Source organism: Porites lutea, chromosome 1 (genome assembly GCF_958299795.1).
Source record: "Porites lutea chromosome 1, jaPorLute2.1, whole genome shotgun sequence".
Taxonomy (NCBI): Eukaryota; Metazoa; Cnidaria; class Anthozoa; order Scleractinia; family Poritidae; genus Porites; species Porites lutea.
This window is the reverse complement of record NC_133201.1, coordinates 18444948-18468797: the sequence shown is the minus strand read 5'-3', so window position 1 is coordinate 18468797 and position 23850 is coordinate 18444948. Positions and strand designations below refer to the sequence as shown.

General features: G+C 40.4%; 2 protein-coding genes across 2 annotated transcripts; both read left to right on the top strand.

The window, feature by feature from the left end:
* Window positions 1–66: 66 nt before the first annotated feature.
* On the top strand, window positions 67–9133 carry LOC140948856 (fibroblast growth factor receptor 4-like). The gene is made up of 8 exons (XM_073398128.1): window positions 67–84; window positions 1873–1881; window positions 2121–2412; window positions 2832–3133; window positions 4523–4716; window positions 5992–6235; window positions 7156–7277; window positions 8181–9133. Exons 1-8 carry the CDS (start codon window positions 67–69, stop codon window positions 8434–8436), a joined length of 1437 nt encoding a protein of 478 aa, XP_073254229.1. The 3' UTR covers window positions 8437–9133.
* Window positions 9134–19356: 10223 nt separating this feature from the next.
* Window positions 19357–22040, top strand: LOC140925641 (integrase/recombinase xerD homolog). Its single transcript, XM_073375556.1, has 2 exons — window positions 19357–20002; window positions 20469–22040. The coding sequence occupies exons 1-2, from the start codon at window positions 19357–19359 to the stop codon at window positions 21479–21481; spliced, it is 1659 nt and encodes a 552-aa protein (XP_073231657.1). The 3' UTR covers window positions 21482–22040.
* The last annotated feature ends 1810 nt before the right edge of the window (window positions 22041–23850 follow it).

The following is a 23850-nucleotide window of genomic DNA, read 5'->3' as shown; positions in this document are numbered from 1 at the left end:
GCTTTCAATGGGAAAATTTTGATGTTTTGGATAAGTGGTCGCTTGTGGGAGCTGGTCGCTTGCGAAATGTGGTCGCACATACAGGTTGGACTGTACTAATAGTTTTCGTTGATCAGTTCAAATGAAATTAGGTGGTTTTAAGCTTAGTGAGATGAGTCAAGATACAGAAGATTTGAGACTTACAGACTTAAGTGTAGTCTTGTTCTACAGAACGACACTCCAAACACCTGAATCTTAATTTGAGAATTTTCCTGCAGAACGTACCTCATAGCAGGGGACAAATCACTTCAGGTTCGCACAATGCAGCAATGACAATATAATGGCTGTCCGTCTCAAAACAAGTGTGATACTTCAGGCCCGTTTACACGACCGAAAAAATTGGAACGGCCTGGATAAAAAGACGAACGGCTCCGACAAAATTCGACGTGTAAACGGTACTTGACCCGTTCCAGTTGTATCCGTTCCGTTCCTAACAAGGTCCATAGGCGGCTATGGACCCCTTTCGGAACGGAACCGATAAAAAGCGGTTCCGTACCCACATTTTTTGTTTGTAAACGCTCGCCCTTTTTTCGGTACCGTTCTGTTACGTTTTTTCTGAGCCCGTGGTGCTCCACGTCAGTTGTTTAGCGTACGTCACATGTGTGTTAGAAGAAGAAACTGGAAAGTATTCTTAGATACTCGAAAGCTAGCACACTATTGATCGTCAGAGTAAGTGCTGTATGTAAGATCAAACCAAGCGCTTGTTCTTGGAATTTGCCAGAAGCTCGTTTCGACTGTGAAGTGCGATACAAGGGCTGTTAAAAGGAGAACAGTAAGCCTTGTTTTTCTCCTAATTCGGTACATTTTCTCAGAAGAACTTCTTTGAAGAATCGCACGCGCTGTCAAACGTGAATTTCGTGTTCTCTTCTTTAGAAGAAACCAGAAAAGTGCTTGTAAACCTGCATCCATGATTGTCGGAGATACGCACAGTCTACTGTATGTGTAAGCGCATATGAACAACTAATCGAAGCAGTTTTATTTAATTATCGCGGGCTCTTTCGGTACCGGTCTCGAAGAAAACAACGCGTAAACAGTCTAGTACCCGTTCCAAGGGGCTCTCAAGTACCGTGCCTTTTTCTGTCGGGCACATTACATTTTCTGTACGTGTAAACAGGAGATTTCGTCTGGAACCGGTACTTGTTTTTAACCGAGCCGCTCCTTCTCTTTTAACGTGTAAACGGGCCTTTCATCTTAAATTTTCTGGAATCTCTCAGATGGAGTAGATCGATCCAACTGCTATTCTATTTTTCATTTTCATTTTCATTTTCAGCTGCTCACTAAAAGTTTTTTACCTTCCTAACTTAAGCCACCCCGCAGCCAAATGTGTGATCAGTTTTCCGTCTTAATTTATGGGCGGAGTTATTAAGTGGAAACATATGGGCAGAGATCTTTCATTTTCTCAAAACCGAGTTTTTCTTCTCCGATCGAAATGTCAAACAAAGTCATAATACCATGGTGGAAATTTTAGTGAAGTTTCCAAACCTTAAATAGATTGACAAAACAATGAATAGAGAAATGACAACCGATCACCTTTTAAGTACCCGCTTTCTTAGCTTAACTTGTGTACAACTGAATTTGTAATTCTTCAAATGCATAAGTTGATTCACTAACGTCTTTTAGTTAAGGAGAATTTGTCGGGGTCTTTCGTTTAGGACTTCTCAAACTAGAATCGAAAACCTGTATCCAACGTTCAATGGACCGACAATAGACCTTAGATGAATTCCTTTTATTTTCCAGAATTCCTTTTCGCTAGTAGTAATCTTATTTTAACTGAATATTGAACTGAAATCGTTGTGCTTACCTCAAAGGAAGTGTTTTTTTTTTTTTCATTAGGTTTCCCAGGTGAGGTTCGCATTTTGACTCGGAAACTGTAAATCTCACTTTTCAAACCTAAACTGGCTTTTGTTTATTCTTTGACTCGATTCAAAAAGTGATCCATTGCCCTGAAATGGCCTTCTAAATTCAGGAAATACTCATGAACCAAACAGTTTCCAGTCGGAGGGAATGAACTTACCATTGCTTAGACTAAATAGGTCCCTATTGTATACGTTAAGTAATAATATATTTCTTCATTTTTTTAGATTGACCCTAATCGTACACTGCTCGAACAATGTAATGATCTGCCTTATGACCCTGATTTCGAGTTTCCTGAGGACAAGCTCATTCTTGGGGAGTTGCTAGGATCAGGGGCCTTCGGAAAAGTCATTAAAGCAGAGGCTACAGGAATAAACAACTTTAGTCCCAGAGACAAAAGTCAAAAGAAAAGTCAGCGGCGACCTAAAATGTTTCGTCAACACAGGGCCGGCCATGCGTACCACGATCCCAGAGGCAGGGCGTACACGAAGACCACCGTAGCTGTAAAGACTGTTAAAGGTAATGTTTCAAGTCAAGAGATCTGTATTTCAACTTGTGTAACATTTACCATGGTGGAGGGGGACAAAAAAGGACTTTGGTTTATAGTTACTGTAGCAGCTGATAATATGTAGGGGAGGGGACGAGTTACCAGGTTACCTGCGCGGTAATTATTTGGGAGACGGGGTAGGGTTGATTTGGGAATCTGTGCCTACCAGTGGAAAAAACTCCAGCCATGCCCCGGGATTCAGCATGGGTGAGGTGGACAATTCACATAGGGCCTCTATCTTGCACGAGTACCGTTCGTGCTCATTCCTATCGCTGAGTTTTGTGCCCAGTTAAACTGAACGTTGCTTGTGACATGGTCACATGGACTCCACTAGACCCTGTGGAAACTGCACTTTTTTTAACTGACCGAGTACGATGTTTTGGCACTTCAGGGGGAGCTACTAAAGAGGAAGTTAGAGACCTGGTATCAGAGCTGAAAATTCTAATTTACGTTGGAGAACACAAAAACATTGTAAACCTCCTTGGTGCTTGTATCAAGCGAGATCGTATCCTTGTCATTCTGGAATATGCACCACATGGGAGTTTACAAAAGTTCTTACGAGGCAAGCGAGATGTTTATGAAGCAACCTGGACTACGACTGCCAGTGACCCAGAGATAGGATTGAATATATCACATCTTGTAAACTACTCTTACCAAATATCCCGTGGAATGGAATACCTGGCGTCTAAAAAGGTAATTTAGTAATGTTGTCCCCTTCAAGGATTCCCACATTTCTGAAGAAAATTCAGTTCTAACAAGAGCTGTAGTGGCTCTTGGTTGTAATAGACCTTTTTGGCTTATGTTTTATTTTCCCATTTCACACCAAGTGATGTTCTCAAGGCAATTTGCATTTTGTCTTTTCATAAAATATGCATACATATGCTCGTGGATGCACGAGCAAAGAACAACTTTTGAAAGGAACGGTTCTCTGGGGTACCATCAAGTGGTCTGAAAAAGGGAAGACAAAACATACAAGCTAAAAAGGTCTATTCTCCAGCACTTGCTTATTTTCTCCGTTTGGCTTCAAGGAGTTTTTTCATGATTTAAATCGTTCATTCGACCGGCTAAAACTGCGCCTATTTGTTTGTTTTTAGCGTTTAACAGAGTATGACTTCTTGAACCGGGGCGCTTGAAAGATTATTATCCAATCAAATCGTTTGAACTTACCGTTTTTTTTTTTAAACAAGAGATTCTCTGTTAATTTAAACGGACCAAAACAATTCAATGCGCAACTATGAAACTGTTGATAACTTAAAAACCGTTTGAGCTTACCTGACCTCTCAGGAATTAGCCCTCCAATTTAATGAGAAGATCTTTTGTTTTCAAAAACCGCCATGATTATTATGATTTGTGTTTGGATAATCTATTTCCAAACGCCCAGCTTCGAGTATTCGCACTGTAAGAGTTTATTATGAGTAATAAGTGGAAAAAAGTAAAGTAACTCAGAGAGAGGAGACCTCAGTAGCCAAAAGCTCGCGCAAAGGATTAGAAAAAGCAACATGTAGGAGAAAAGGTTACGGGAGGTAAGAAGCGTGCGCAACAGCTGTGATATTAAATCAGCCATGAACCGGGAGCGAAAGAAGCGAAGACGTAAGTGTCTGTAGCGTTGGTTCCTCACTGACAATTCAGCGTTCGAGAGTAAGTGAAGAGCATTGTTTAACAATGTTTAGTCTTTATTTACTTTTACTTTCTGTAGCGTGTGCACTTCTCTGTTGGTATAAAAATTGTTTTTCCTGTTTTTACCGTGATTATTATTATTATTATTATTATTATTATTATTATTATTATTGTTATTATTATTATTATTATTACGAAAATAGCAAAAATCTTTATTAACATATGACCAATTTACATTCCACTATCATAGACTAAAATTTTGATGAAATAAAAATATTAAAACTAAGATCATAAAACACTAATTTACAAGGTCACCCCATTATCGACTTTCTAAAATTAGCGGACTTATTGTTATTATTATTATTATTATTATTATTATTATTATTATTATTATTATTATCTCCTTCTTGTTTCTGATGTCTTGATGTTGCATTTCTTTTTTTTTAACATATCTGTTTTATATAGTGTGTTCACCGAGACTTGGCGGCCAGAAACGTTCTTGTTGGAAAAGACTACGTCATGAAGATCGCTGACTTTGGTTGCCCTCGAAATATTTACAAGAGTGACTTATATATGAAGACAAACAGTGGTGTTTTGCCAATGAAGTGGATGGCGATAGAATCATTGTTTTTGAGGGAGTACTCAGAGAAAAGTGATGTGTAAGTACAAATGACATTTAAAAAAATGAATGAAGGGAATATGAAAATATGGGGGGGATCGTACTCAAGGATGACAACTATATAATTAGTGCGTAACTAGGAGTTCAAATTAAAAAGAAGCTGGTCTTTTGATTACTACAATTAAGTTAAACGTGCCATAACATAGCTTAGTAGGCGCTCTCCGATTGGCTGAGAAGTATGTTTGCATGCGAGTGACACAGTTAAACGCAACCATGCATCCATGCTTTGAAAAACTCGACAACTTTACTTTATTAACCCATAACTTAGACGCATGGAACTTGAAAAATCTTTAAAAACATGCTATATCAAAGTTTCTACGCTCAAGACGACATTTTAAGGGAGAACAATCCGTCCTTTAAAATATTACCTTTTTTAACAAATAAAGAAGCCTTGACTGTGCTCTGTTCTGTACGTTGTGAAGCACGCATGACTGGCAACGGCTAGCACACGAAAGAAGTGTAGGGGGGAACACGAGATGTAGTCGAGTGTTTCTCTCCTCTTCGTGAGTAGTACAACAGAATGGAGCTCAGTCAAGACTTCTTTATTTGTTTTATGAATATAAAGAATCCGTTAAATTCCCCACACATTCCTTTTTAATTTTCAAAACAATCTTTATTATTTTTTTTAAAGCAAACGAGTGTCGTCAGTATGTTTTATACTCTCATAAAGCACGCTTTTGCAACAAATCAGAGCGCACGTTATATCTGAACTTTATTATAAATGCAAAACAAAAACGTATGATTACACGTACAAAACCTCGTGTAGATACAACACTTCGCGACTAGTAAGAACTGCTCTTTTCATCAGCGCCATAAACTAAGAGCTAGGTAGCAATTTTTTCTCGGGAAAGTTGCCGCTATAAAAGCACCTTAGCAGAAAACTGTTTTTCTGTGGTTTGCAATTTGTACGAACTCTCTTAAATTCTCCCAACACCCGAATCTCGTGTTTATATCAGGGCATGTAAACTCAGCAGATAACGTTTTCCATTTTTTGTAAAGAGTACGCGAAAGAAAAAGAATACTACTGATAACGATTCTTGACTGTAGCGCTTCATATGCAAGCCATGTAAGTTTTGATTCCAATAATTCACTTGTAGTGGAGGTAATAGCAGCTTACCATCTGTTTCCTCGAGCCCATAGTTTAGCTTAAACAGCTTACAGAGCTAGCTTTATTGACACCATTTTGGTTTGGAATGACCCAGGCTGTGATGACCCTTCGAGTGTGTGTTTTGAACCTTGACTTTTAATAATGCAGATGGTCGTTTGGTATTTGCTTGTGGGAGATCTTTACACTGGGCGGCACACCGTATCCCACTATACCCGTAGAAGAGCTCCTAGACTTTCTCAATGATGGAAACCGTATGAAAAATCCCCGAGACTGCCCTTCGGAGATCTACAAAATTATGCAAGATTGCTGGCAGGAAGGTCCCGACAAGCGACCTAAATTTGATCAAATCAGCCAGTCGATTGGTACAATACTTGAGCAACGCGCTTCCCAGGTGAGGCCTTTTTTCTACTGTTTTTGAGGCAAAGGAGGAACTAAGAGAACTTATCCTCTCTCTTGTCAGAACTTATTGTACACTAGGTCCTTCAAAGGAAATAATGAAGTTTATCAAAAGGGGATACTCTCTTGAGTGTATATATCCTTTGTTTTGATGGAGCGAGCGGGAATTAAGCTTTGGAGGAAGAATATGAAGAGATGACATACTGTGTGCTCTTTAAAAATTACCATATTTGCAATGACAGTGGCGGATTCTAATCTCTAACTAAATGGGGGACCCGCTCATTTAGTCCCGTAGACTGCAGTTTGGCCTATAAAGAAGGTGGATCCCCGGGCCCCCCTCCCGTAGATCGGCCATGGAATGATGATAACACGATCTGAATGCGGTTTTTTTCTTTAGACTGACGCAATGCAGATGCTAAAGCTATACAGATTATAAAAATTTACGATTCTATAAGATCAGAGAATTTCGACTGCCAACTGAAAGAAAGATTATGAGGGATGCGCATCTTTTGGTGGTCAGGGGCCCATAACCCGGAGTGAGCAACTTCCATGAGCTTGTGTCACGACGTTTTCACGAACCAGTTTAGTTTTAGAACGGTTTTGGCGCGAATTTTGAATATCTTTTAAATTTCACAAACTGGTCATCAAAACCTACAAACCTAAAAATGGTATTTTCTGCCTTTTAATAACGTTTAGGTTTCCGTTTTGAAATCTTATACTTCGAATGCGCTCATAGATATGGTGGAGATTTTATTTTCGATGGAAGAAGTGCCCCTTAAAATGTGTCTAAAAATAAACTGATCCGTAAAAACGCCGTGACATAGGCCTAGTATGGACGTTGCTCGCTCCGGGTTATGGGCTCCCGGCTGGAATGTTTATTCTAAACTTCGATATTGGGCTTATTTTTCACAACAGAGTGTCGCGACCGAGTACCTTCACTCAACAGAAGACAACAACCGTGGCAGAAAAGATTACCACCTTGATCCACATGACTCAGACCACACCGTTCTTGTGACGAGAGCAGATGTTTATGACAGGTTAGTACTCTCGATTAAGCATTTGGCTTTTATTCTTGAAAAGTTCAGCCACAAGCGAGTTGGGTTGTCCATACCCGGTATTCCGTACCCATAAAGGAGCCAACAAGTCCCAGGCTAAAGAACTTCCCAATATTAGTTCGACGATAAATACGTTATGTTACGTTAATTCAATAACTGATAGGTAGGGCCAGTTCTGCTTATATACTAGCTTGGCCACTGAGGGAGCGCTTATTCGGGGAAGAAATAGATTCTTCAAAGGAGTACTGAGGAGACAGTATATCGTTAAGGAGACAAGTGCATGGTCATGGCAAAGAACGAAAGAGACTCAGTTACATTGTTACGTAAGAAATAACATTGCTTATCTCGTGGATACAGATAATGGTCTTCCTGCGCACGGTAAATTTAAAATTGAGCCGAACGAGTGGCTAATAAGAAACTGTTCCCTTATGTCAATACCGGCGTTTAATCAAAGGTAAACAAGCGTTAAGAGAATGAGAGAAGAGAAGAGGTTCCCTTATAACATCACTTAATATATTTAAGACGGTGTGCTGGAGGTGATTGTTATTCAAGGAGACTCTTATTTTTCAGTTTGGCAGGCGAATATTTATAACGCCTTTTGTTTTTGACATTTAAGGCGTAATAGCGTATAAATCTCAGATTGAGAAAATCTAACTCCGTTCGCTGCGTACAAATCATGTTTCGAGTCCGTTGCGGTTGGCATGAAGATTTGAAATAATGATAATAAAATAGAGCATTGCGATCTTGTCTCACAGAATTATCGGCTCGTTGTTAAAGGTTTTATTGTGATTCACGTTGCCTTCTATAATCGTGCGCATGATCTAAAATGTGTGGTCAATTTTATAGGAATCTACCATGGTTGACAGCGTTGTTTTCTTCTTATAGGCCTTCAAGTGAAAATATTGCAAACAATCCCTTGCCTCCATTACCAGATGACATGGAAGATCAATTCGATCCAGAATCAGAGGAGAGACAACAGATGCTGAAACCAGAGATTTACGAAGGCTTGTCGGGGAGTGAGGGCGACATAGAACTAGAAGACTTCCATGGTAATGAGCAGGCTGTAGCCTTGGAACTGATGCCTATTGCTCACTCTACAGAAAAGGCCGGAAATTCAAAGAAGAAAACTACAATCGTCTGAGACTTGCGCTAAAGTTAATCTTTTTACTTCCAGATTCAATAATAGAGACATTTTAAAAATAGTTCCTAGTTTATCTCTGTTGTAAGATGCTGTGATGTGATCGGCTGTTCAAATGAAACCTTATCTGTAGCACGTTTACATGACTGTATTTGTTTATGTTTTACTGATTTAGTTCGAAATCTTACTTTAGTGACTAGTCCGTCGATGAAATCCGATAGTTTGACCATTTAAATTAAAACCTCCTCAGTAGCGTGTTCACATGAAACTAGCTATTTCGCATGTAGTTCTAACTATTGGTCTCTTGACAAAATTAGATGATGTGACTATCAAAATCGAACCTTTGTAGTAGTACGTTCACATGTATAGTTTATGTTTCGAGCAGTTTTAAATTTGGAATCTTTTGACGAAAACCTACATGTGTGACTATCCAAATTAAACCTCTTCATCAGTACTACGTCATATGCATGACGCTATTTATGGTGTAATTTTTAAATGAAACCTCTTCAGCAATAACTCGTTAAGGAAAAATAGTCATATAAATGACAACTTAAATTAATTTGTGTGTGAAAAAAATACAGTCTACACGGAGGAAAGAATCCTTCAAAAACGATTATTAATCGCACTTGGCACATCTTTCTTATCTATAGCTTCCAGACAGGCTGAAATTGGTAAATGTGGTCAGGGACGATTATTAATCGTACTCTATAATAATAAATGATGACTGTTTATTAAGACTCATTGCAGCAATATACAGAATGGCTGAATTACAGAGCTATTTACAAAACATATAATACTAAAGTATAATACAATAAATCCAATAAATACTAGAAAATATAATTGTACAAGCCACTAGGTATCAAGTTATGCGTGACAAACTCTTGCGTGCGCTTGGTCCTACCGGTAGGACGCGTGGAGCGGCTAATGCCAGATCTAAGATTATAATTATGCACAACCTCCTCCTGTTTGGGGAGCATAAAATGCAAGGGGTGATTCTCATTCCGGAGTCTATCAATATAAACCTGGCATAGATGGGCGCGTCTGTCACTTAGAGTTGTTAAATTAAGGGCATTTAATGCCTCGTTGTAATTCATTAAAGGAAAAATGATGCGGATAGCCCTATTCTGAATGCTGTCAATCTTATAAGATAGAAAATCTGGTATATTTTGCCAGACAGGGGCAGCATATTCTAGAACAGGACTAACAATGGTTGTAAACTAAGTGGCACATCTCTATACTTTCTTATCAATAGCCTGCAGACAGGTTAAAACTGGTAAATGTGATCAGAATTAATCGTACTTGGCACATCTCAATACAGTACTTTCTTTCCTTAGCCTTCAGGGGGCGTAAGACTAGGTAGAGATTGTCAAAAACGATTATTAATCATACTTACCACATCTCTATACTTTCTTATTTATAGCCTGCAGACAGGTTGAAACTGGTAAATGTGGCCAGGGACGATTATTAATCGTACTTGGCACATCTCAATACTTTGTTATCTCTTGCCCGTAGACATGTTGAAAGTGGTTTGTATAGCCAGGAACCCTAATTAATCGTACCTGGCACATCTCAATACTTTCAAATCCCTAGCCTGTCGGCTTGTTGAAATTGGTATTTATGGTCAGAAACGCTCATTAATCGTTCCTGGCACATCTCAATACTTTATTATCCCTAGCGTGTAGACGTATTGAAATTGGTAGGTATGGTCAGGAGCGCTTATTAATCGTACTTGGCACATCTCAATACTTTCCTATCCCTAGCCTGTGGACATGTTGAAATTGAAATGTATGATCAGGAACGCTTATTAATCGTTCCTGGCACATCTCAATTACTTTCTTATCCCTAGCGTGTAGACGTATTGAAATTAGTACGTATGGTCAGGAGCGCTTCCTAATAGTACTTGGCACATCTCAATACTTTATTTCTTTGGATATGTTGACTTGGAATGTAAGATAAGGAACGCTTATTAATCGTACCTGGCACATCTAAATACTTCGTTATCCCTAGCCGGTAGACATGTTGAAATGGGTAGGTATCGCCAGGAACGAGTAATAACCTACTTGACACATCTCAATACTTCCTTATCCGTAGCCTATGGACGTGTTAAAACTGCAATGTATGGTCAGGAACGGTTATTAATCGCACCTGTCACATCCAAAGTTGAAATGCAGGTTGAAATGGGAAGGTATGGTTAGAAACGAGTGGTAATCGTACTTGGTATATCTCGAAACTCTTTTTCTTTGGACCTGTTGAAGTTCCACTGTATGATCAGGAAAGCTTATTAATCGTGCCTGGCACATCTCAATATTCTCTTATCCCTAGCCTATAGCCTTTTTAAATTGGTAGGTATGGTCAGGAAAGCTTATTAATTGTACTTGGCAAAAAATAATTCTTTATCCCTAGCTAGTAGACATGTTGAAATTAGTAGGTATGGTCAGGAGCGCTTCTTAATCGTACTTGGCACATCTCAATACTTTCTTACCCTTAGCCTGTAGGGGTATAGACATGTTGAAATTGGCAGGTATGCTCAGAAACGCTTATTAACCGAACTTGGCATATCTCAATACTTTCTTTCTTTAGATATGTTGAAGTTGGAATGTATGATCAGGAACGTTTATTAGAGCGGTTTTCACTTGACTGTCGTAAAACCAAAACCAAAGTAAATACACTAGCCAACCAAAGGGCGTAGTAAAACCAAAACCAGACCAATTCCTCAATTACTTTCGACAGTCAAGTGAAAACCGCTCTAATCGTACCCGGCACATCTCAATACTTTCTTATCCCTAGCCTGTAGACATGCTAAAATTGGTAGGTATGGTCAGTAACGATAATTAATCGTACTTGACACACGGCTCGACACGTTCTTATTCCTAACTTGCAGAAATGTTAAAATTGCAAGGTATGGGCAAGAACGTTTATTAATCTTACTTGGCACATCTCATACTTTCTTATTCCTAACATGAAGACATGTTGAAATTGCTAGGTATGGGCAAGAACGCTCATTAATCGTACTTGGTATATCTCAATTCTCTCTTTCTTTGGACACGTTGAAATCGAAGTGTATGATCAAGAACGCTTATTAATCGTACCTAGTAAATCTTAATACTTTCTTATCCCTAGCCTGTAGAGATACTAGAAAGAGTGTCTGAATGCAGGGGTCCACTTGTCGGTAGTCGGTTAAAATTCAATTACTTTGTCGGTAGTCGGTTAAAATTTTCGATCTTTGTCGGTAGTCGGTTAAACTTTTGGATTTTTATCGGTTGTCGGAAAATCTCAGTTAATAAGTAAAAACGCTTGTTAATTATTAATTTTTTTATGTATTTCACCCAGTTTCAAGACTTTGATCCCTAAGGAAAGAGTAAAACTTGTAAGAATGCATCATTTGATTGCACTTAAACTTCGTTAACTCTTGTTTGTTTATGCAGCATGATCGTTTATTTCACCATTGTTTGCCAAATGAATATCATGAGTACTGATAGAATCACCAAACCTTTTATTGTAAATGCGAACTTGGTTTCCCTGTCGATTACAGGGCACAGTAAAAAGTAATTAATTAAGTAATGGACTCCAGCCTTTTGGACTAAATTCAGTATTCTTAGTGAAAAACTGCAAGGGGTGACAGGCTGCACATCTATACCTTTAATGTTTTGGCTCTAACAAGCATGTCCTTTGCCATAATTTTCCTTTCTCAAAGAAATAACACTTTAACCCTCGGACGTACAAGGGGTGAGGGGGGGGGGGTTGGATGCCACCCTCCCCCCTTTATGTTTTTCTGGGATTTTTCCAAGAGGATAAAACATCAGCACCTGACGTTTTCAGTAGATGTTCGTTTATCCCTCGCACGCATTTTGAGACAAGTTCAGTGATGATCAGTTTCTATGGTTACGAGGTATGACGTAATAAGTAGCAGGTGGTCAAGCCATTATGAGTGAAAATGTACGTTTTTTTCAACTTTTTTCAACAATAAAACATGAATCTCGAAGCTAAAATCATGCAAAAATGCTTATTTATGTGTTATTATTCATGTCAAGCAATTACCATTTCTCGTTGTTTTAACCTGATTTCTAATTCTTTGTAATGGCGGCGAAGATGGCGACCATTGTTGGTGACATAACAGGCCTCCAGCAGCGCCACCATTCATAAAATATACCTCATCTTGTTAAGAAGATCAAAGGCTTTTCAGTGAAGGCAAAATCGCTTGGAAATACTGCAACATATCAAAAACTCTGGAGAGGGCTTCCATCTACCGTCCTCTTGTACCATGGTGGAGGGGTATGATTTTGCGTGTACGTCCGTGGGTTAGGTTGGCAAGGTAGTGGTTGGTTTCCTATGAGATTACACTTTTTCATTAAGGCTTCTTTTATAATAGACACTAAGGGCTTGTATTGTGTCACGAAAGGCAATATTTCTTTTTCTTCCTTGTTGTTTTGTTTCAGGAGCGCTGCTTTCCTTCTGTGAGTTTTACTTCTAATAGCAATTTTTCTTTCAAAATTGTGTGGCCAGCCTCTGTCCATCAACCGCTTTTTGAAATCTGAAATACTTCCTCAGAGGAGTTTGTTCGTAAGATAGTCAAGGCTTCTTGTTTGTCAAATCCATTTTAACAATAATTGGGTGGTAAGAGGTGAAAATGTATATACTGGAAGGTTTCCGTTTAAAATGCGTCTTTACGTCAATGAAAGCTTTTTCTCATTTTTCGTTGAATGTTGTGCCTTGGTATACAACCGGGTCTAAAAAGATTGTCTCAGTGTCAGATATTTCGGCCGTAAATTTCATAGCCAGTAGAGCAGTAGGGTGAAGTATGAGAAGTAAGTTTACTTGTTCCGTGAATTTGAAGAAATCTACCATGTCTGGTTTATGTCCCTTAGCGAAAAAATATCATCTATGTAGCATTTTCAAACAGTTGGTTTAAAGACGGTTTTGCTTAAACTTTGTGTTTCAATATATGCGGCCATGAAAATGTTGGAAAGCAGGAGCCCATCAAATGGAGCCTCCATCTCCCATACAAGCACTTGGAGTCAACCCTTTCCCGAGTAGATTTATAATAAGAACGGTTCATAACAGGCCAGAGCCCCGATTTTAGTGCGCGCCGGAGGAGGCCTAATCTCCACAGCAACCACCGCAGATCGGTTTCCAATAACAGACAAGCGTTACTTTCGTAATTAGTTTTAAGCATTCCTCCAGACACCTTTGGAGAGCGCCGGACACATTACCTGTCAAGGACCTTTGTACTTCTGATTAAACGAACCAGACATCTCAAGGAAACGCGAAATTTGATCAGACTATTTGGGTATTATAAATTCATTTCACGGTCGATTGAAAATTTCGAAGTCGATCTTCGCGGCTCGCTTCGCAATTGATAACTACAGTTTTCGCGCCGCATTTGGATTCAAATAGGCTTGATACGCTTTCAATGGTTTTTCAAGTGCTTTCTTTTATGAAAGTAGTGCTCCGATGGCTTATTTAACTTCTTTCAAGAGTAGTATGCCGTGTCAACATTGGTGACCTTCGAAGGGAAAACGGCGAGTCGGCGTATCAAGTTTTTACTGTGGAGCCACAAGTAGGAATACACTCTCTGCTGGCACATCTTTCTCCGGTTTGGAAGGAACTCTGCGTGGAAAAAAACCCTGACCAAAGAAATTTTTAAATCTTCTCTATTTGAACGTTTGAGAAAAGCCGTCAACAATGCACATTTTATAGTCGCCGGTGTAAACGAATGCGAGAGCTCGAGCTCTACTTCACATCTCCTTGAGGAACAGCAAGACCGATTATCTGATTCAATGGACGACCTTTTTGATCAAACGGCGAATGATTCAAGTCTTTTTTCTCTGGCTTAAGACGATGTAAGCGCCGATGTTCCTCCAGTAACAAATCACTCTCCAAAAAGCCCGCCAAGCACTGTCGAAATCCCGCCAAAATCTTATTCGCTGGCAGGAGCCCAAGACGCTCGATTACTTCAGATATTCTAGCTTCCACTTCAACATCTTCGTGTTCGCTTGGGCGATCTGTATAATCAACGTCACAGATACAGTATGGTTTCTATATCAGTCATTTTAGCCTCCTTGAAATGTCAATCATAATCCAAAAATTATTATTACAGGTTACATTTGTATTGTTACTTATTTTTTACTTAATAGGCCAAATTATGGGGCTACCCTCTCCCTCAGAGCTTACAGGCGGCGCGCCCAAGATTCTGAGGTGAAGGAAGTCTCTCTTTTGAAATGTCGGTCATAATCCAAATAATCTTTGTAGGGGATTTTTGCAGTGTCATTTGTTTCTGAAATAGGCCAAAATAAGGGGCTTCCCTCTCCCTCAGAGCTTACAGGCGACGCGCCCAAGATTCTGAGGTGATGGTAGTCTCTCTTTTAAAATGTCGGTCATTTATCCAAATTATTATTGTAGGTAATTTTTGTAGTGTCATTTATGTTTGAAATAAGCCAAATTAATTATGGGGCTAGCTACCCTCTCCCTCAGAGCTTACAGGCGGTGCGCCGAAGATTCTGAGGTGAAGGTAGTCTCTCTTTTAAAATGTTGATCATTTATCCAAATTATTATTGTAGGTTATTTTTGTACTGTCATTTGTTTCTGAAATAGGCCTAATTATGGGGCTTCCCTCTCCCTCAGAGCTTACAGGCGGCGCGCCCAAGATTCTGAGGTGATGGTAGTCTCTCTTTTAAAATGTCGGTCATTTATCCAAATAATTATTGTAGGCAATTTTTTGTAGTGTCATTTATTTTTGAAATAGGCCAAATTAATTATGGGGCTACCCTCTCCCTCAGAGCTTACAGGCGGCGCGCCCAAGATTCTGAGGTGATGGTAGTCTCTCTTTTGAAATGTCGATCATTTATCCAAATTATTATTGTAGGTTATTTTTGTATTGTCATTTGTTTCTGAAATAGGCCAAATCATGGTGCTACTCTCTCCCTCAGAGCTTACAGGCGGCGCGCCCAAGATTCTGAGGTGATGGTAGTCTCTCTTTTAAAATGTCGGTCATTTATCCAAATAATTATTGTAGGCAATTTTTTGTAGTGTCATTTATTTTTGAAATAGGCCAAATTAATTATGGGGCTACCCTCTCCCTCAGAGCTTACAGGCGGCGCGCCCAAGATTCTGAGGTGATGGTAGTCTCTCTTTTGAAATGTCGATCATTTATCCAAATTATTATTGTAGGTTATTTTTGTATTGTCATTTGTTTCTGAAATAGGCCAAATCATGGTGCTACTCTCTCCCTCAGAGCTTACAGGCGGCGCGCCCAAGATTCTGAGGTGATGGTAGTCTCTCTTTTGAAATGTCGGCCATTATCCAAATTATTATTGTAGGTCATCTTTGTACTGACATTTGTTTTGAAATAGGCCAAATTATGGGGCTACCCTCTCCCTCAGAGCTTACAGGCGGCGCGCCCAAGATTATGAGGTGATTGTAGTCTCCCTTTTGAAATTATAATTGTAGGTTATTTTTCTAGTGTCATTTGTTTTTGAAATAGGCCAAATTATGGGGCTTCCCTCTCCCTCAGAGCTTACAGGCGGCGCGCCCAAGATTCTGAGGTGAAGGTTGTCTTTCTTTTAAACTGTCAGTCGTCAACCATAGTATTATTGAATTTTCATTTTCCAGAGTTCATAGTGGTACCTTCTTTATAGTTTTACGTGATTTGTGGCAAAGACAAGACCAGGCTAACAAATTTATTCTGCTTTATGCGTGGTGCGACAATCACCGTGGCTGACTGGCCTCCAAAGTTCCTTTATAATTTGGACGCTTCTCAGGAGTTCCTTCACTGCTTGTAATTCAGAATTGGCCTTTCTCAGCAGCTTGAAGCTCTTGCATTGCGTCAGTTGTTCCTTGGACGGCGACTTTTTCTTGTCCCGAGTACAATATCGATTCTCGATTCTCGACTCTCGATTACCGTATCTTGCTCGAGCAAGGTTTCGGTAACGGGACCAGTACTAAGACGATTGTTAGAAAACTATTTGGTAAAAAAAGAGTGAAATGGTGGCTTCGGCGCGTTACCTGTCGGATGCTCGGTATATCACTGCCAAATTGCGCAACAGAATGCGCGGAAAAACCCCTCCGGTACTTGAAAAAAAAAAAGAAAAAAAACCTGAGCAACGTAATTTAGTAACTTATTCATGGTGTTCAGCTTCCGGTTTATTCAGCTTATTGCCAGTTGTAGGCAAAGTTCACGCACACATTATCGCACTCTAACTGGGTCGATTGTGAGGAAACTCTTATGTCAGTCATTGACTAAAAACCCCCGCGCGTTAAGCCTTTGTGCGACGGACGTCCCTTAGAAATATAAATTGCCCACACATCGCCAATTCTACTTGCAAAGTGTTGCTGATTGAGTTGTGTAATGTATTCTAGAGTGTAAATTTTGTACTAACCTCGCAGACAAGGATGCAATGAGACATTTATTTGCGTAGTTAGGCCTACTATCCATTGGGCAAGCATCCCTTTTATTTTCTTTCGATAGCCTGTCCATGCACTAACCTTTGGGTACAGAAACTAGCTGCCTCTCGCTGTACCAAAACTTAATAGTTTTGGCGTTCAATATTCTTAACGGGTGCTCACAAAACACCGGGACTGCATCTTGCTTTTTTGGCGCTTTGGTACCCTGCGAGCTTTGGTTCATCGCGTTTTGAAAGATGGAAATTTTGATATTCCCGCGTGAAAGAACACCGATAAAACGTGTCTTTCATTGACTACAGTGAAACGCCCGGAAATGAAATGTATTTATCATGGGTTATGTAACCTTTTCTTTGGGGTGTTACATGGTATGCTGTTACAATTGCTTCATTAGCGGTAGGCTATATATATTCGAGTTGTTCTCATTTATATTCATTCGCGTCTTACGACCGTCCCTACGCCCTCAAAATTATGTCTGATGTCGAAGACGTTACTCCAGCAAACACAGATTTTCCTAGCAGCGACGTTTTGCTGCCTTCGTTTCCTAAACAACCTTTGTCTCAATCTCTCAAAGCGTCAGTACCAATCCAGTCTTCAGAATCCAGTGATATAGCGTCCGCGTTCTCTCTATTTAGGGATTATTTCGACAAGAAGTTGGGCGCCTTGAAGCGCGATATTCAAGACGAGTCGTGCAGTAATACCGATTCTGTGGCCAAAAAGCTCAAAGAAGAATCCAAGATCACGTTTAGATTCGAAGGTAATAAGAAACAGTTTCAATTCAACTCCGACCTTGCAGAGAAGGTGAAGTCGGCGTCAGTTGCTCTCGGGAAGAGAAAATTAGACCTTGTTAAAACTCACCTGGAAGAACTAGACTCTGACATAAAGAAGCGCAACAAACTTATCAGACTGGCAGACAAGTCCGCCGCCGGTTGGGATTTGGTGAACGAGTATTTATCTGACGAGCTGGCTAGCGGGTCAGAGGACGAAAAGCGTATCCGCCGGGCCGAACAGAGGGCCCTTCGTAAACGCAACCAACGCCAACAGAAAGCGAAGCCATCCAAGCAAGGTTATTCACAACTCCAATCATCTACCGCAACCACCGCGTTTGCTGGCCAACATTCATCATCCTCCAGACCTATTCCTCGTACTTTTGGCGCTTTCAGCAAACCAAGACCAAGTGATATTTGTTTCGCCTGCGGCCAGCAAGGTCATTGGAGGTCTCAGTGTCAAGTTAATCCTCAAGCCAGATCTTCAAGCTCGGGGCCGTCCTTTCCTAGTTCTTCTGGTCTTTCGGGCATTGGAGGTAAATAGGACCACAGAATTGAAAACTTGTTTTCCAAGGTTAGATATTAGCTTTACTCAATTTATTAGACATGTATCCTTCCTATTTGGAGTATTTCAGGGAAAGAGACTCTAGTTCATTAGTCGATTTCGATTATGATCGCAATCTATTTGAATTTGAACAGAATTCTACATTGCCAGTACTTAAGGGTAGACTTAGGTCCTGTTTAAGTTATTGGCACGCTATTGGTGCCAATAGTTTTGTTATCGACACCATTTAATTCGGTTATCGGATCCCATTCATTAGCACACCTTGTCAGGCGCGTTTTTCTAACAATCAGTCAGCTCTTAATAATGCGTCTTTCGTGGAGTCGGCTATCGCTGAATTAGTCCACACTCATGCCGTCGTTGAGGTGCCCTTCATTCCACATGTAGTTAATCCGCTCTCTGTCTCGATACAGTCTTCAGGCAAGAAGAGGCTTATTCTGGACTTACGTCATGTCAATCATTTCATTTGGAAACAGAAGTTTAGGTGTGAAGATTGGAGAGTTTTATTATCACATGTTAATAAGGGCGATTACCTTTTCAGTTTCGATCTTAAGTCTGGATATCACCATATCGATATTTTTCCGGATCACCAAACTTTTCTGGGTTTCTCCTGGGTTTTTTCTGGTACCGTTCGGTATTTTTGTTTTGCATCACTTCCGTTCGGTCTAAGCTCAGCCCCATACGTCTTCACCAAGTGTCTCAGACCACTCGTTTTGGAGGTCTTACGGGATTAAAATTGTTGTTTTCCTCGACGTTGGGTGCGGAAAAGGGGATTCACTGCCTATGGCCAAGGAAAATTCATTGTTTGTGCAATCATCCTTAAGCAGTGCGGGGTTTGTTGCGAACTCCGCCAAATCACTATGGAACCCCACTCAGGTGCTTGTTTGGTTGGGTTTAAACTGTGACTTAGTTATCGGTACCATTTCTATTACCGATAGACGTATTTGCAAATTTATCGCTCTGATTGACAAATTTCTTCTATCCGCACCTTATGTTACGGCTCGGGATTGTGCCGTTATCGCAGGTCATGTTATGTCCATGTCGCCAGTTTTGGGTAACCTGACTCGTCTCAAAACCCGTTTTCTTTACAAGGTCATAGAATCCCGCCGTAGTTGGGATTCCCGTTTTAATATCGGGCTTCATAATGATTGCCTCTCTGAAATATTTTTCTGGAAAAACAATATCGTTAGTCTTAATATGAGAGCTATTTTGCCTTATAATGCTCCTCTTTTGTTTAGCTATTCGGACGCGAGCAACGTCGCCTGCGGGGCTTTTGTTGTGGGCACTAATGAGGTGTCCCATCGTATGTGGACTGCTTGCGAAGCAGCTAAGAGCTTTACCTGGAGAGAACTTAAGGCTATACAATATGCCTTAAGTGCGTTCAAAGCCTCGGTTCGGGGTAAGTGTGTAAAGTGGCATTCTGACAGCCAAGGGGCCGTTCGTATTGTGGAGATAGGGAGTCCTAGTGCAGAATTGCATTCTATTGCGCTTGATATTTTCTATTTTTGTCGAGCTTACAGTATTACACTTATTCACCAGTGGGTTCCCAGGGAACTTAATGCTTGTGCTGATGCGATTAGCCACATTGTAGACTTCGATGACTGGTATACAGCCCCCGAGTTCTTCGCACACTTGGACCGCCTTTGGGGCCCACATGCAGTCGACAGGTTTGCGAATGCTGCCAACGCCCATCTTCCCAGATTCAATTCCAGGTTTCGCGTACCCGGCACTGAAGCTGTTGACGCATTTTCAATCTCGTGGAATGGAGAGAATAATTGGCTAGTCCCTCCCGTCCACTGCATTACTAGGGTGGTTCAGCATCTCCTTGTATGCGGTGCGGTTGGTACTTTAGTCGTCCCTTATTGGCCGTCTAATGTGTTTTGGCCTTTCTTGTTGGCAAATGCAATTCAATTCCAACCGTACGTCCTTGAGTACATTCATTTTCCCAACCCCTCAAGGATTTTTGCCCTCGGGTGTTACAAAGATTCACTCATTGGTTCAGACAGGTTTAACAGCGCGGTCCTGGCAGTCAGAATTGGCGCTAAGGGGCCTTAGTTTTTTCAAGCCGAGTGGCTTTAGGTTGGCCCACGTGTTTTTTATTCCGCTTGTTAGTTCATTTGTTCTCGTTTCGCATGAAACTAGCTCGCCGAGTGGCTTGTTTACCTTCGTTTTTGAGTTGGCCCATATGGCCTTAAATAGTTTTGCATCCGGTCAGCGGCATTACCAAGCGTCCATTTTTTATTGCTGTATTGACTCCCAGTGCGTGTATTGAAGAATTTTGCCATATATTTTTGTTCTTATCCTCGTAGAAGTTCTCAAAGATGTCTTGCAGCCTAATTTTCAACAGGTTGAAGACAGGCGACTCCGGGCACTGGTTCAAGATCTCCCCGCAGTTCTTCTTAAATCCAAAGCCGACAGTACCGCGAGGAAGTACGAAAAGGGCTTCAATACGTGGAGAAAATGGGCTTCTCAGTTTAAAGAAATTGTAATATTTCCCGCTTCTAGTGTGTACGTTTCATTGTTTTTTCTTAGCTTGATTCAAGAATCTGCTTCTTGCAGTACTATTGATGAAGTCCATTATGGGCTCAAGTGGGTGCTTGATTTGGCAGGTCTACCCGACCCCTGTAATTCCTCGTTAGTTTTACCTTTAATAGAATCTGCTAAGAGGCTTCTCAGTATCCCTGTTAAAAAGAAAGAGCCTGTGACCCCCGAGGCTATTCAGCTTTTATTTGCTAAGTATGGATCGTCTTCAGCTAGTTTGTCTGATTTACGAGTGCTTACTTTGTGCGTTTTAGGTTATGCAGGGTTTTTTCGCTTTAACGAGTTGGTCCAGTTACGCAGGTGTGATTTTCAGTTTGAGGATTCTTTTATGAGAATCTTTGTTCATCGAAGTAAGACTGACGTTTACAGGGATGGGGCTTGGGTTGTTATCGCTAAGACTTTCAAGCATACATGTCCGTATTTATTAGTTCAACGATATTTTGTGGCCGCTTCTTTTTCAGCTGACAGCGAAGAATTCATTTTTCGCCCTCTTGTTTTCCTTCGCGGTACCGGAGCTTATAAATTGCGCGGGTCCGTTCCTTTGTCTTATACTAGAGCTCGGGAGATAGTGCTTAGCGCTTTCGTTTCCATCGGCCTTCCCAAGCAAGACTACGGACTCCATAGCCTTAGGGCTGGAGGTGCCTCCGCTGCTGCTAATGCCCGAGTGCCTGACAGATTGTTTAAAAGACACGGCCGTTGGAAATCAGATAAGGCAAAAGACGGTTACATTAAGGATAATGTCCATTCATTGTTGTCGGTTTCGTTATCACTGGGTATTTAATTTTCCGTATTTCCCGTTCTTTTAGTTCGCACACGGCTCGTGTTGACACACCCCAATTAAGGTTGCTTGTTACATGATAAATGTTTTATATTCGTTTGAGCGGGGTAGCGAATTAGAATATAAATGTATTTATCATGGGTTATGTAACCTTTTCTTTGGGGTGTTACATGGTATGCTGTTACAATTGCTTCATTAGCGGTAGGCTATATATATTCGAGTTGTTCTCATTTATATTCATTCGCGTCTTACGACCGTCCCTACGCCCTCAAAATTAAATACCCAGTGACCAGGGGTTTCTCTTAGACGTAGTTTTTTGCATGCTGCTATATGAAAGGTTTAGCACGTTTTGTACGTTTACTGAATTATTGTTATACGAGCGTAGTTTAGATCATTTTGTAGGGTTGTTTTTCTTGCTGTAATTTTTTACATTTCCGAGTTTTCATTCTGTTTGTTGTATTATTTCCATCCATTCTGTTGATGAAGGCATAATAAAGAGGGTCGCACACGGCTCGTGTTGACACACCCCAATTAAGGTTGCTTGTTACATGATAAATGTTTTATATTCGTTTGAGCGGGGTAGCGAATTAGAATATAAGGATGTTTTGAAAGAAACGGGAAAACTGATAAAAGTAAATATTTGTTTTGATAAGTGAAATTAATGAGAAATAACCATAAACTAGTTTTGTTTTCTTGTTTTTTAAAAGCGGTTTGTCTGGTACCAGATTTGTACAATTACTTTCAATAAGACATGGATCGGGTTTTGTTAATTATGACAGAATGTGATTAAAAAGCATTATGTTGACAGCTACAAGGCACATGCTTGCCTTAAGCTGCGAGTATCCCGCCATGTTTTAAACAAAGGGCCTCTGACCAAGCCGGCATTCTAATCCGCCACAAATATGTGAAGCACGCGTCTTTCAAAGTCGCCTAGTACTTAAAATCGGGGCTCTGGCCTGTTATGCCCAGGGGAGAATTCATGCGCCGACAGTGGGGGAGCCAATCACAACGAGCAAATGACGGTGCTATTGTACTTCATCAAACAGCAGGAAATTCGGTGTTGACAGGCCAAACACAATCATAAGCTACGGAAATTTGACGTGGAAAGGAAACTGCTGTATGTGCTCACCGCGGTACCGTGGTTTTTTACTGATAGTGCTTTCCATTAAACTGGAAAGAATTTTCTTTGAGGATTAATCTAAGCATTTCTCGGACCGAAACAAGAAACGTTCAGTTTTTCACCTTTGTCTTTTCAATAAAATTTATAAAGTCGGTAGCATATTTAAGGTGTGGCCTATGTGATTATGATATTAGTTGTAGTTATGTACCGTATCAACAAAAGAGGAAGTTCTTTCTGTTAGACCATTTGGTGAGTCATAAATTTAAAGAGGTTACTTCCTAACGGCTAGAAAAAAAATACAAAATGCTCTTTTTTCTGAAACAAGTATTGATAATGTCAGCCCATGTCGGTAGTCGGTTAATATTTTTCCTGTCGGTAGTCGGTAATTTTTTACTCGTTTTGTCGGTAGTAAGTAATATTTTTCGCCCTTTGTCGCTAGTCGGTTAACCCCATTCACACCCTCTAGAAATACGTAAATCGCAGGACCTCGCGAAGGACTTCGGGGGAACGGCAAGTAAAGCCGAGAAGAAAATTTGTAAATCTAAAAATGTAAGCTATATATAGAAACATAACAAAACTGTTATACCTAAAAAGAAAACTAAAAGAAAAAAAAAAGAAAGAAGAGAAGAGAAAAAAATTATATGCGGAACCGAACTCAAGACCTTTGACGTCCCGGGCCAAAGCTTTACCACTAGGTAGCCTGTGCCAGGATCTCAGATAGTATCGTGGGAACGTATTAAAACGAGCAAAGCGAAAATAAGACGCGCTCGACTTGGGAAAGGGTGCGGTGGCGGTGGGAAAAATGGGAGAGAGACTCCGCCGCCCTGTCTCTCCCCAGCCCCCGCGCGTTTTTTACATTTCTTATTACTGAACGACTTTCCACCACCATCTCGGAGCCTGGAACAGGCTACCACTAGGCCACGTGAAGCACACAAGCACTTTACGCGAAATTTTATCATTAAAACCTTTAAGCCTTATTAACGTGATTTCAAAGATATTTTTCAGAAGAACGACTGCAGTTTCGACAGTGAAAACCCAACGTAGATGCATTACATCGCATTTACATGTAAAGAATGGAAGCCCAACAGTCTAGGCCGATACGGCATAAACTCGTCTGCGAGCAAAACGTGTTTTGTGACCGCGATGTTCGCTCATATGTTAAGGCTAATTATCCAAAATCGCTTCCATTTGCTGTTAAAGTACTTAAGCATTCGAAATTCATTGAGTGATATTCCCTCTGCTCCGCTGTTTG